This window comes from Malaclemys terrapin, chromosome 7, assembly GCF_027887155.1.
Source record: "Malaclemys terrapin pileata isolate rMalTer1 chromosome 7, rMalTer1.hap1, whole genome shotgun sequence".
Classification (NCBI taxonomy): domain Eukaryota; kingdom Metazoa; phylum Chordata; order Testudines; family Emydidae; genus Malaclemys; species Malaclemys terrapin.
Genome location: NC_071511.1, coordinates 30523694 through 30537714, shown reverse-complemented (window position 1 = coordinate 30537714; position 14021 = coordinate 30523694). Strand labels below are relative to the sequence as shown.

Below are 14021 nucleotides of genomic sequence, written 5' to 3'. Positions count from 1 at the left end.
TCCCCTTAACAAATGAAAGATGCAGGCAATGGGAGTGTGACAGGGAAGGGGGAACTACTAGGGGCAGGAAACATTGTGGGTTTAACCAGCCAGCAACAGGCAGACACGGACAGACAGATGGACAAGTGCAAACACATATATTGACTCACAGATGCTAACGACCAACAGATGCCAGGATGGGACACCATGCATGGGACGAGGGGTATGGCTGCATCAGTTAGCCCCACAGCCCAGTTCTCTGGGGGGGGAAGCTGGAGAGTGGGGCTCTGTTGTTGTTCTTAAATACAAAATAAAATATTCTTTTCTATCTTTTTAAATAAAATAAAATCAAAAGAATAGAAATCTGGATTCTGTAGGCGACGGAATGGACAGGGGCGAATGGACCCCAATTTGTTGCTATTTTCGTTAGCAAGACTTTGTGCTGTTTTGGCGGGCAATGGGGGTGACCCCAATATTGAATTTGGAGCCTATTCCCCCACTGAGACCCCATGGGGGGGGGTCTCTTCCCCCTTGTCCTAGTGAGAGTTCATTAATAATGGTGTTTTGGGGTGGGGGACACAAGGGTCCCTGTGCTTGGGAGCAGGGAGGTTTAAAAACAAAGTGCATGAGAGAGAGACTGATCCTCCCAGTCCCTGCCTGCCACGCCCCCCCCATTTGTGTGCTGATCTTGCAGCCCTGTGGGTGGGGCTGCTGCTATGTGCCAGATGCCACATTCCCTACCAGCCCCTGCTAACAACCTCCCTGTCCCCCCCCCCAACTATCCTGCCACCTGCAGGCAGGGTTACCCCCTCCTGAATCCTTGCTATCCCATGGCACAAGTAGGGAGATTGCAGGTGGGAGGGACTTGGGGCAGGAAGGGCTCTCGGGGGTGGGGGTGAATGGAATGACCTTTGCCCCCGGCTAAATCCAAAGTGCACTGGGGGGGGGCAGTCTACACTTGGAATGTCCTTTGTCCCCTTTTGAACTGAGTTGGGGGCTGGGGGTTTCCCCCGAGCTGGAGGGGTGCCCAGGGTGTGGGAAGGGGACTCTGCAGTGTGGGAGGCTTCCCCAGTTTGAGGGGGGCAGGCGATGGGGGAGGTTGGAATGTCCTTTGCTCCTGCAGCACCTGTTGTGTTCTCCTCCCGCTCCCCCCCCATGGAGCACTGAGCTGGGGGCATAGCCTCCCAGGCACTGTGAGGAGCTTTCCCTAGAGCTGTTCAGTGCTTCCCACCCCCAGCCAGAGGCCTCGCCTCCCAGGGACTGGGGCAGGACAGTTCTCCCCACCCAGAGCTCAGGCTGGGGGGGTTCCCACCAGCCAGAGAATGGGGGTCTGTCTCTCACCCCCACACCCCTCAGAAGCCCTGGATGTGGCAGTAAGCCTCCAGAGCAGCCAGCAGGATGTAGAGGAGCCAGAAACAGAAGAAGAGCAGGGCCGTGAGGATTTTGGGGGTGTGGGGACCCCCCAGCTCGCCCCCCACAGGCGCGCGCCGCCGGTACAGCAGTACAGCGATGCTCAGCAGGGCAAAGATAGTGAAAAGCGTGACGGAGAAGGCCAGCGTGCCCGGAGCCACCATAAAGCGCTGGCCCTGGCTTGCCCAGTACCCGGCCGCAATGGTCCAGGCCACCCCTAGGCCCAGGAAGACGTTGACTGCGTTACTGCCCGTCACATTGCCGATGGAGGCATCCGCGTATTGGTCCTGGATTGCCGCTGCCCGACTGGCAAAGGTGTCTGCAATGGAAGAGGGCAGGTTAGTGGGGAGGGGGACAGACCAACGTGAAGTGTTAATGGGGGGAGAGGAGCTGGTGGGGGAGGACAGGGTAAAGAGTTAATGGGTGAAGGGGTTAATGGAGGCAGGACAGGGATCAATAGGGGTGAGGGGTTGGGAGGGGGGAATGGGATCAGTGAGGGTGCAGGGGGAGGGTTTAAGAGGGGCATGGAGGATTAGTGGGGCAGAGTTCAGTTAGATCAGTGGAGGAGTGAGCAGAGAGGAAGAGGAAAGTTAGTGGGGGGTGATGCAGGGGGTGACATGGGGAGGGGAATTAGTACAGCACCCCACCCAATGCCACATTCCCTACCACCTCCCGCTAACCAAGCATAGAGCCCCCCCGACTGTCCCACTCCACCCCAAAACAGAGACCCCCGCATGCAGCACTCCCCCACTCACCACGTGTGACAAAGTGGGGATTTTCTGTATTATTTTTATGAAGCCTATGCGTGCCTCAGTTTCCCTCTGCACTTTGCATTGTAACAAATAAGTGCAAGTCTCCTGCGAAGACAGTGCAGGAGGCATGAGATATGGGTGTCACCTGGCTGGATGGGTGGAACGAACAGGGCTATTAAACAGGCTGAAACCGATCCAAATCCACAAGCATCCCGCAAGACAAAGATGCCCAAGGACTGAACCATCAACTCCTAACACCCCAGGAAGACAGACCAGTGGGAGAGGGAGGGAGAGAGAGCGAGAGCACCAGAGCTGGAGTCCAGCACAGCTTGGCTGGCCCATCAGGGCACTGATTTGACCAGGGTAGGCTATGGCTTAACCCCTCTTCTGTGCTAACCTGAGCACTTTCAGCTGCTGTAGCAGCCAGGTGACTCATCGATGGGAACTCCATTTAGAAAAGGCTGCCTGTGTCCCTGTGCATATGCCCTGGCAGAACAGTCCAAGCCTCCTGCTGGCTTGGCTGGATCTGCTGCAGGAAGCCCCAGGAAGATACAGGGAACGCTGGTGCCAAAGGCCTAGTCTCGGAGGCCATGGGCCTGCCCCAGTGGAACTATGGGTCCCTGGAGCCCAGCCCACTAAAGAGGTCACTCCCAGGAGACTGGTTATAGGCTTGGGCCGTAGCCCTGACTCTGTGACTCCGTGACACCAGGCACAGAGCCCCTCACCCCATGGAGCCCCACTGTGGAGTCCCCCTGCCCCACTCACCAGGCACAGAGCCCCTCACTCCATGGAGCCCCTGTGTGGAGTCCCCTGCCCCACTCACCAGGCACGGAGGTGCCAAGGGCCACGAAGACCACAGCAGTGACTGAGTCCTTGAGGCCGACGGTGCAACCAAAGTGGGAGGCCAGGTCGCCAGTGAGTGCAGTGAGCACCCCAATGAGCGCGATGGAGACAAGGAAGCAGGCCCAGCCCCCCCAGTACTCAGTGGGGGGCACAAAGGCGAAGAGAACCTTCCAGAACACTGTCAGGAAGTGCATGATGTAGTCGAAGCAGGACGGGAGCCGCTCCTCGCCCGTCTCGTCCTCGTCCTCGTTCCCTGGGGGGGGGGCAAGTGGTAAGAGTGGGGTAACCCCCTGTACCTCCTCCCCCTCCCCCTGCCTCCCTGTACCCCCTCACTGCTCCTCGCCCACCTCCTTGTTGTGCCCTGGGGCAGGAGAGAGTAGGGTCCCACCCCCCAAGTCCTGCCCATCCCTGGGTGGGGTGCACTCCCCCAGCCTCTCCTCCTCCAGCCCCACCCCTCCGTACCAGCGCTGACCGTCACGGCACTGACGAATTGCTCCCTCCAGCTGCTGCTCCCCACAACCAGCGCCAAGTTTGTTTTCTTGATCAGTTTGTCCACAGTACTCTGAGGGGGATAAAGAGGGGTGAGATAGGGGGCAGGGCCGTCTCTAGGGGGTGCGGGGCCTGGGACAAATCAGCCCCCACTGGCTTGAGGGACCTGCTCTGCATTGGCAGCAGCCCCTGCACCCCTAGTTCCTGCACCTATGTCTTGTGGGACCGACTGCACTGGCTAATTGTATCAGCCCGTGGGGCCCCCCAAAGAGTGCGGCCCAGAGCGGTGACCTGCTTTGCCCTACCCAAGGGACGGCTCTGCCCCTAAGGCCCAGTGTGGAGGCTATGGCAACATTGGGGCACAGCAGGGCGAAGCCCAGAGCCGAGATGCCAATGGGGGGAGGCTGGGAGCAGCTGGAAGATATTGGGGGGCTGGTGGTGTACCTAGGGAACTGCCCCCTGACACCTGGGCTCCATGTGCACTCCTCAAAGGCCTCCTGGCTCTGGCAGCCTCATGTGAGGTAGACAGGTGCCGGGCGAGGACCCCTGGGGGAAGAATGCAACTGTCCCTTAGTCTGGTGGATCATGCTCCTGCCCCCCACTCCACTGTGCCAGATAGGGCACTGGAGCAGACAGCACATGGTAGGCAGGTATGGAGTGGGGGAGATGTCCTCGGGGGAGGCTGGTGGACTTGGTCTCCGGCCCAGCTCAGCATGGGGAGGGAGACTGGCGGGGTGCCTGAAGTGGGGGATGGGGGGCAGGAAGGGTTGCACAGGATACTGTGGGGTCTGGGGGAAGGAGCACCTGGGACATTGGGGAGGGGTGGTGTGGGGGGCAGAAGGGGTGCATGGGGAGCCAGAGGGATGGGATAGAGGGGGCACAGGTAGTACATGGGGGAAGGAGGGAAGGGGCACACTTGGGCACTTACCTTGAACTCGTAGGACTCCTCAATCACCACCTCAAGTTTGGGGTGTTCCCCCAGGCTGGGACACCCCATCTTGGCGATGGTGGCCCCCTCCTGCCCCTCAGTGGGGCGGTTCTCATTAGAATCACCTGTGGTGAGAAGAGGCAGAGGGACTGTTACTCGCTGGCTTCCCCCACCCCACCTCCCTGTGCTGCCCAGTGCCCCACCCCCATTGCACCCCCCAATACCATGGGCTGTGCCCCCCCCATACCATGCCGCAGCCCCATCTCCAGCAGTTCAGGGGGCCCCAGCTCCAGGTGGAAATTCTTGTTTTTCTCATATTCCTCGTCATCGATTATTTTAATCTCGATGAATTTCCTGGAGGGAGAGATTGGGAGGCGAGGTGAGATGGGGGTGCTGCACTGGGGGCCTGAGGGTGCTGGTTGTGGGGCACAGGATGAGATGGGGGTGCTAGTTGTGAGGCACAGGGTGATAAGGCTGCTGCATGTGAGGAGTGGGGGGCACTCATCCTGGGCTCTCTGCTCCAACTGGAGCAGGTGAGGGTCTGTGGCCCCTGATTCAGGGGGGTGATCTTGCCCCATAAGGAGGGGGTTGTGCTACCATCTTTGCTTTTACACAATCAGCCCGCTGCCCAGGCTGTCACCCCCATGACTAATCCCTCCCCCCAGCTAGCATCAACTCAAAGCTAATTTGGGGCAGGTAATTACAAGAGGGAACAGCTGGGAAGATCACCCCTCTGCTCCCTACCCACTGAGCCCCTCCACTGCGACACCTCCCTGCCCACCTGTCACCCGCCCCTCAGACACAGATTTCTTTCCCCCCTCATCTCTCCCCACCCTTCCCCCAAATGTCAAGCAGTAGGTTGGGGGTTAATGGATGCTGCAGTGCTGAGTGGGGGGGAGGGAGGGGGATCAGCCAATGGGCTTGGGCCATTTGGGGAGGCGGCTCCAGGCCCCACAATCCCATTGGCCATTAACAGAGCACAGGGGAATCGGCTGCTTCACCCCATTAGTGAACCGGAGAGTCCCCCCAGCTCTGCAGGTGCCCCTCGATCCCACCCCTCTTGCTCCCCCAGCCCTGGGCTCCCCCCACAGCTCTGTGGTGCCCTTCAATCCCAGTCCCATGCTATTCCAGCTGTGGGCAACACCCCATACAGCTCTGTCAGTGCCCCTTAATTCCACCCCACAGTCCACTGCCCTCACAGACCTGGGCGCTCCCTCCTAGCTCTGCTAGTGTCCCCCTCAATCCTGATCCCCAGCTCCCTGCTATCCCAACTGTGGGCTCCTTGCAAACCCCCCCACTGTGGTCACTCGGGAATCAGGCCCTGGCAGTGCAGTCACTGGCCGTACCCCGCCCCCCCCCATGCCATCTGTTCTGCTCTCTAATTATGAGCACAAAGGGCCCTTCGCTCTGGCGGTGCTGGGAGCAGCTGTGGCGGGTGGGGGGGAAGGAGACGAGCAGAGGGGGAGCAAGGGAGGTTTATCTGCCAGCTGTAGGGATCTCAGCACAGAGCGTCTCACATTCTCAGCACAGCCTGTGCCCTCCCCATATGCCCTGCCTGGCCCTAATGTTCCCCCTGATCTCCACTATCACTGACCCCCCAATATAGAGCCCTAATACCTCCCCATCCTGTACCCTTGGCCTGAGCTACCCCACTATAGGCCGGCAAGCTCCTGGGGGAGCCCACGGCTGTGCCCCATTGATTCACATGCACCGCGCCCGAGAACTGGTGTGCTGGGCTCTGCTCCCGCCTGGGGGGCATGACCGCTCTCCCATCTGCTCACACTCACTGGTTCACCACCATCACACGCATGCCCGCCCCCCTTCGTTGCACTGGTGAACAGGAGACTCAGGGCTCCCGCAACCCCTTGTCTGGGCTTATGTCTAGGGGGGAAAAGCTCACTGTTGCCATGGAGACACCGGGAGGGGCGAGGGGGGGAATGTATCCTTCTCTGAAATTAGTTTCATTTTCGGTACAGTTGATTGAATTGGGGAGTGGGCTAGGGGGCAAGGGATGGAGGAGGGGAGCCCATGTACAGTGTGGGGGCGGGGACTCGGTGCCCCCTGCTTTCCCTTTACCAATTGCCCAAGGTGGTTGGGGTTGAACCCCTGGTATCTGGAGCTGCAAGGTGGCTGCAGCAAATGTCCCCTGCCCCCAGGTCTGCTGAAGTGCAGATGCTCGCCCACCCCACATGGGCTCCAGACTCAGCACTGGGGAGAATGGCTGCTCCAACAATTGCCTCATTCAGCCCCCTGCCAGTGCCCCTCCATTCTGATGTGCAGCCCCCTGCTATCCCAGCCTTGGGCTCTGCCCTCCAGCTCTGCCGGTGCCCCTCAGTCCCAAACCATGGCCCTCCTGTTATCCCTGGTTCCCCCCAGATACCTGCTCCTCTGATCCCCCCCCCCCACAACTTGTCCTTGACCTGTCTTTCCCTGGCCATTGCCCCTCTCACATACACATCAGGTGTCCTTCTCCCTGCTACCCAGCACCCTGATTGCCCCCTAAGCAGCTGTCCCCTCCCCCCAATGGCTCCCCCACAGCCCCACCGCCTGATCCTTGTCACGCACACCCTGTTCTTCCTCACCTTGCTGTCCCTGCCCTTGCCCACTTGTACCTGCTCCCCTTTGGCACTCCCCCCATCTCCCCCGTCCATGTCTCTCACGTGATCTCGTCGTTGAGGAACTCCACCTTGCCCTCGGCCTCCTCGTAGTCCTCACCAGCCTTTGCGGTACCCTCCATGGTGCGGTAGGGCAGGGCCACCCGGCCCCGGGCCCCTGAGGTGCGCAGCACCCGCACCCGCACGGCCCCCACACTCTCGCTGACCCGCACTGAGGCGCCCTCAAAGGTGAAGATGCCGGCATGATCGTCATCGAAGATGGTGACGGTGGCAGTAGTGGCAGGGCCCAGGCAGGCCTTGGGGGGCGGCTCAGCCCCCGGCTCAGCCCAGGCGGCCCGCACGTTGCTGAGGTGCACACGGAAGTACTCGTCCTCCTCAAAGATGTCATCGTCAATGATGCCCACGCGGATCTCACGCTGTGTCTCGCCCGGCTTAAAGAGCAGCGTGCCCTCGGCATACTCATAGTCCGAGCCAGCATTGGCTGTGCCGTCCTCAGTGCGGAAATCCACACGCACGGCCGTGCGAGCTATGTTGCCACCGCGCCGCTCCACCGTCAGCACCACGGCGCCACAGTTCTCAAAGCACTGGTAGAGCGCTGGCTCGAAAGTCACCCTGGTGAGTGAGTCGTCATCCTCAGGGCGCACTTCCGGCAGACTCAGCGCCTTGCGCGCCTGGTCGGCCGCATGCTTTTTCAGGATGTTGCCTGCTCCGATCATCATGCGGGTAGCCTGGATGCGGTAGAAGGCCCGGCTCTTTTGCTGCTGCACCAGCACATGGTAGTTGGCCATCTCAATCAGCTGCTCCATGTCCTTCTCTGGGTGCTTCTGCCGCAGGTCCCTCAGGGTGCGCGCCATGTCACGGCGGGCCTCCTCATCCCCGTCCTTGCCTGCCTCGCCCACCCCATTGGCCTGGGTGCTGTCCAGCTCCACCTCCAGCTTGGGGAGGGCTGTGTCACCTTCCGTCTCAATGATCAGGCCCCGGGCCTTGTCGGCGCGGTACTTCTTCTGCACGTACTTGTAGAAGAGGAGGCGGCGGTCAGCCAGCCAGGCTTGCACCACACAGATGGGGAAGAAGAGGAAGGTGAGCAGGCCTTCCCACACCTCCACCTCACCGGGGGAGAAGCAGGCCAGGATGAGGTAGAGCCAGATGTAGGCAAAGATGCTCCAGGCGGCCGTGACAAAGAAGACGCGCAGATGCTTGATCCTGCGCGTCTCGCCCTCAGGCACCACATGCACGCACACCGCAATGATGACGAACATGTTGAAGGCGGCGCTGCCCACGATGGTGCTGGGCCCCATCTCGCCTGCCTCGAAGCCATGGCCCACGATCTCAATGATGGAGAGCATGATCTCAGGCGCCGAGGAGCCCAGCGCCATGAGCGTCAGGTTGGAGACGGTCTCGTTCCAGATGCGGATGGTGGTGGTGCTGGTCTCACCATTGGCCTTCTTCACGGTGATCTCCTTCTCCTGCGAGGTGATAACCTCGATGGAGGCCATGAAGCGGTCGGCAATGATGGACATGCCCAGGAACATGTAGATCATCGCCACAAAGTAGACGATGGCCCGGGCCACCTTGTCGCCCACCGAGGGGTTCTGGGGTAGCCACACGGGCAGGATCACCCCCTCCTGGCACTCTGAGGCCTCCTGGCACAAGGTGCTGACATTAGCCCCATCCAGCGATGATGCTCCCAGGGATGGGCCTCCCAGACCCTCCTCCACCTTGGCCTGGTGCAGCGGGAGGCTCAAGGCCAGGAGGAGGAAGATGGTAGAAGCCCCAAGGTGGGACAGGAGAGGCATGGTGGAAGTGGGGGTGGGCAGGCAGAACCTGCAAGAGAGGAGGGGGCATAGTGAGGAATGAGGAGGACACATGGTACCTAGTGGTGCTGGTGGGGAGAAGGGCTGGGAGGTCATTCCCTTCCTTGTGGGCTGGAAGGTGATGGTTGGGGCTGCTCCCTTGTGAGGTTGGGGGGATCTGGGGGTAGAACGGGGTGCCCACTCCCTCATGAAGTATAGGGGAATGGCTAGGAAGAACTGGTGGGTGTTCTGAGCGGCACAGACAGTCCCGGGGCCACAGCATCCATCCATAAGGAGCCATGAGGGTCTCCTAATTACACTTCCCCCAGGGTGTATTCCTCCCCATCTTTCCCTCAGTTCCACCACCATGGCAATACCTACCCTGACCCTTTTAACAGGTGAGGCTGCAAAACAGACTGCATCGCAGCTCAACCGCCATTGCCCACTGCATCCCCTCCCCTCCTGGAGACGGGGGTTGGTTAAGAATGCAGGAGTCCTGAGCTACTGAACCAACTCCCCTCCCAGAGCTGGAAATGGAACCCAGGCCGACGAGGGGGGGTGGAAGCCGGTACAAATTATTGGGGCCTGGCGGTCCGGAAGGGGGCCCGGAGCCCGGCTTCCCAACCCTCTCGTCAGCCCTGTTTAGCTGGTCCGCCCTTGCTGGGGGGCCCGAAAATTTTTTTTTACCAGGGCCCGAACCCGCTCTCGGCGGCCCTGCCTAGGAGTCCTGGTTCTCAGTCCTCTCTGCTCTTTCAGTGGGGGAGGGAGGAGAGGGAGAGGAGAATGCTAGGAGCCAGGACTCCTGGGTTCTCTGACTCTGTGCCCCATGACCCATGCCAGTGCTTCAAGGCAGCGCTGGTAGCTGATTCACAGGACCCATCTGTGCCCAATGGGCCGAGAGACAGCACCAGTCAGACATGAATGAGGCTTGGACCCAGCTGAGCACCATAGGGCTGGTGCTTGCCCCAGATGGGTACTGAGGGGAGGGGGGCCCCTCGTGCCCTCTCCAAGCCCTGCTGGGCACCAGCAGCCCCATCAGGCTGCATTAGGGGGCTCTAACCTCCCCACCATGGGGCAGCAGGATTGACCCCATGGCAGGGTCAGGGGGAGCAGTCGGGAGTGACCCCCTCAGCCAGCTTAGTGTGGGGAGCTCAGACCCACACCAGTGCCCCTCCAACCAGGTCCTGGCAGAGATTGTGAATGTGGTGTCTGCCCCCACTCCAGCACCTCACTCAGCCTGTGTCCATGTGTGTGGGGGGGTGACTCCCTGGTCTTGGGGCTGGAGATACTGCAGGGGTTGACCCTTCCTGTGCTGAGTTTAATGGGTTTTTAGGAGTCCCCAATAATTTGCTCAGGGAGTAAAGTTTGGTTTGGGCACTCCCTCCTCCATCCTGGTGGGTGCCCACAGCTCAAGCACCCCCCCATGCTGACTCCCTCCATTCCCCCAAAACTCACCTCAGCTCACACTCCTCCCCTGTGCTGGCGCCTCACCCCCACAACCACACACACACACACACAAACACCCCCCTGCATCAGCACCAACTGGGAACCCCCCAGAGATGGGGCTGGGGGCCAGTGCCTGGAGGAGCCCTCCGTCCCAGCCACTCCCTACCCCACCGAATGTCCCAGAAGCTCACGTTCTTCCTTGACTTCCATTCCCCCCACCCTGTCCCCAGGGAGTTTGTGCCCCTTGCAGTCCCCCATCCCATCCCCAGAGTCCCCCCATTCCCTGAGCTGCCTTCCTGTCCCCGCAGCCTGTGCCAGGCGGAGCTATAACAGTGATCTCCCCCTGGGAACACTTTACACCTGCAACTCTCCTCTCTCTCAGTTTGGAGGTAGAAGCCTCCTCCCCATGAGGGGAGGATGCCCTTTGCCAAGCAGGCTGCAGTCCTGCGAAACAGCACATGGTGGGAAGGGGTTGCAGTTCTCCCCACAGTAACATTCTGCGAGGGGTGCACTAAGGAACAGTAGGGTGTGCAAGGAGGCACTCATGGGAGTGTGGCAGGGTTTCACTTGTAGAGGGGTGAGCATGCAAAGATTGTGCTGGTGAATATGCACTGGACCATCTTCCACAGACCTGGGGGCTAGGATTGCAGAGGTGGGCAGGGCGGGGCTGGCTGGGGGGCACATGAACTTCACCTCAGACCACGCCAGGTGCCTCCATCCTGAACTCTGGCAGGGGGTCTCACCAGAGTGTGAACAGGACTGTGGAAGAGTATGCAAGGCACTGCTTTGGGTGCACGGGGGCCAGGGGTGCAGGTGTGAGGCATTGCTATGAGTGCATGAGGGCCATGCATGAGCATGCAAGCCACTGCTCCAGGGACCATGGATGAGCATGCAAGGTGCTGCTCCAGGTGTGCAAGAACCATGGGTGAGTGTGCAAGACATTGCTGTGGGTGCACAGCGGCCATGGGTGAACCTGCAAGGCACTGCTCCAGGTGGGTACTGGCTGTGGGTGAGTGTGGATTGTCAGTGTGTGACCCCATGCATGGGTGTGCACCATTAGTACAGGCACAGTGTCCCTGTACATGCAGGGCTGGGTAGATACATGCACCATATTGTTGTGTGTTGCACATACATCCTCCATGGAAAGTGTTGCACATGCATCCCCTCCTGTCCGCCCACACAAAGCACTGCCCGCATGCCCCCATCCCCCCAGTGCAAGGTGTTTTCCGTTTGCTGTCCCCTGCTCATGCATGACCCCAGGCCACCCCAGTACTGCGGGGGGGGGGGGGGAGGGGCAATTACCCTGCCCTCCGATGGAGGAGCTCACCTCCCCCTCAAACAGAAGGCAGCTGAGCCCAAGCTGTGTCAGGCAGCAGAATTTCTTGGAGAGCTGGGGGAGGGGAGAGCCCCAGGGGCAAGCTGACACCAATGTGGGGGGCAGTGAGTCCCAGAGCAGAGACTCAGTGCCCCATGTTGGGGGAGATGGAGGGATGACTCTGTAGAGGGGGAAGAGCCCCAGGTGGGGGTTCTGTGGCGGTTAGGGGGAGCTCCCCAAGGTTGGAGGGGGAAGTTTGGTGGGGGAAGCATCAGCTTTGGGGGGCAGTTCTATAGGGTGGGGGAGGGGCAGCCCCATGCTGTTTGCAAGATTTTTTTTTAAATCCACAAAAGCCAGAGTCAGGCCCCTGTAGCCCAGTGCTATCTCCCCAACCCCCCGCCCCTGTCTTGGGGCCAGGTCTCCTGTGCCCCCAACCCCACATTCCAAGACATACACAACACATCCCAGCAATCTCTCCCCGCCCCATCCCTTCCCCCTCCTCCCAGCTCTCCCCCATGTGGCTACCCTGCTGTCTGGGTCCTCCTCCTCCCGCTCCAGCAAGACAGCCCAGGAATGCAGAATTGGACACATGCAGAACAGCTCCCTCCACCACCACCCCAAATTTACCTCTCCCAAATCCCCCCTTTTTCTCTCTATGCAACTTTCCTCAATTGAGGGGAGCTGCAAATAAATTCCGGCGGATTAAAGAGGTAAAAGAGGCAGGATTCCCCCACCCCCCCATCCAGAACCCCCGAGGGGGGGGGGTCTTCCCTGGGCATCAGTCAGGGCGGGGGGACTGGTCGCTTCCCTCCCCCCTCAAGGCAGCGTCCACACACCTCCCGCTCAGATCCATGGGGGGCAGCTCCCCCCCAACCCCCTCTCCCCGAGCTCCCCCTTACCGGGCTGTGGGATCAGGTCGCAGCACCACCTCCCCTCTGGGGCGGGCTGCACACACGCTCCCCTCGCCGCTGCTCAGATCTGTGGGGAGCAAAGGAGCGGATCCCCGTTAGCTGGCGTTCGAGGGGGCACAGGGCTGCTCCTGGAGTCACTGGTCCATCTGCAGCTGGGAAAGGAGTGGGGGGTCTGCACGATCCCCTCCACCGCCTGTGCCTCCGCCCCTTCCTGCAGAGACCCCTAGCCGAGCTGCCCCCCGATCTGGGGGGGCCGGGGACCCCTCTGCCGCCAGGCTGCGGGCACCAGCAAAACGGCGGAGCGAGCCCGGCTGCCGGGGACAGGCTGAGGATGCTCCCGCTGGCAGCTTCATGCTCCACCCTGGCGAGGGATGGATGGCTGGGGAGGGCACCGTGCGCAGACTGCAATGGGGGGCGGGGGGGCTCCTAACACGGCCAGCAGTGCCGGGAGGGGGGAGTGCCCTGGGGAGGAGACCCCCACTGCAAAACAGCAGCACACCCTCACCCTGCCGCCGGAACCGAGATGGAGGGGGCAGCTTAGTGCACGGGGGTCCCCATACGCCTCATTGAAAACTAGTAACCCCCCCGCACCCACGCCTGCAAGCCAGACACTTGGAAGGGAGGAGGAAACCTTCCAGCTGCGCCTCTACTGCTCCCCGACCCCAGCTCCCTCCCCCATCCCTCTCTTCCAGACACTGCCCCCCCAAGTTCCTCCCTACACACTCTCTCCAGCATATGTCCTCAGCCGCCAATTCCCCCTCCAAATGCTTCCCCACCTGCCCTCAACCCCCCATCGTTCTCCAGGTGATCCCCGCAACTCCTCTCCCAGCACGGGGCGCAGCAGGGAGCGGGTGAGAGCGCTGGCTGTGGGGGGAGCTCCTGGCTACTCCAGTCCCGCCTCTCCCAGCAGGGGGCGCTGTAGGGAGGGGTGTGTGAGAGCGCTGGCTGTGGGGGGAGCTCCTGGCTTCTCCAGATTCGCCTCTCCCAGCAGGGGGCGCTGTAGGGAGGGGTGTGTGAGAGCGCTGGTTGTGGGGGGAGCTCCTGGCTTCTCCAGACCCGCCTCTCCCAGCAGGGGCGCTGTAGGGAGTGGTGGGAGCGTTGGATGTGGGGGGAGCTCCCAGTCACTCCCTTCCCTCCCCTACTCTGTAGTCCTGTCTGGCTGTTCCCCTCGTCGCAGTCCTCAGACACCCCCATTGTCTGCGGCTCCAAGACTGAGGGGGAAGAGTCCGTGTCCTTATCTGATCCCTGCTACTCCCCCATCTAGCTAGCTCCATTGCAAACCACCTGGAGCTCCCAGCCCTCGTCCCACCCCAGTGAGGGAGGGGTCCCGGGAGTCCCCCTCTTCAGTGGGCGTTTTCCGAGCGTTTCATCCGGTGCGGGGAGGGGCGGAGGGCAGGATTATGTCCCCATTCAGGTTTATGGCGGTATTGGTGTGGGGGGGGCTCAGGTATATTCCTCTGCTAAATCCGTCTTGGGGGATCAATTTGGCAGATGGTGCAGGTCAGCACTGAAATCTGCTGGGGTTGCAGCGGGGGGGGGG

General features: G+C 61.0%; 1 protein-coding gene across 1 annotated transcript; it reads right to left on the bottom strand.

Annotated features, from left to right (window-relative positions):
* Positions 1-5: 5 nt before the first annotated feature.
* Positions 6-12810, bottom strand: LOC128840689 (sodium/calcium exchanger 1-like). The gene is made up of 7 exons (XM_054034989.1): positions 12470-12810; positions 7062-8840; positions 4649-4755; positions 4402-4526; positions 3447-3546; positions 2965-3237; positions 6-1708 (listed from the first exon to the last, which is right to left on the bottom strand). Exons 2-7 carry the CDS (start codon positions 8810-8812, stop codon positions 1332-1334), a joined length of 2733 nt encoding a protein of 910 aa, XP_053890964.1. The 5' UTR covers positions 8813-8840; positions 12470-12810; the 3' UTR covers positions 6-1331.
* Positions 12811-14021: the final 1211 nt, after the last annotated feature.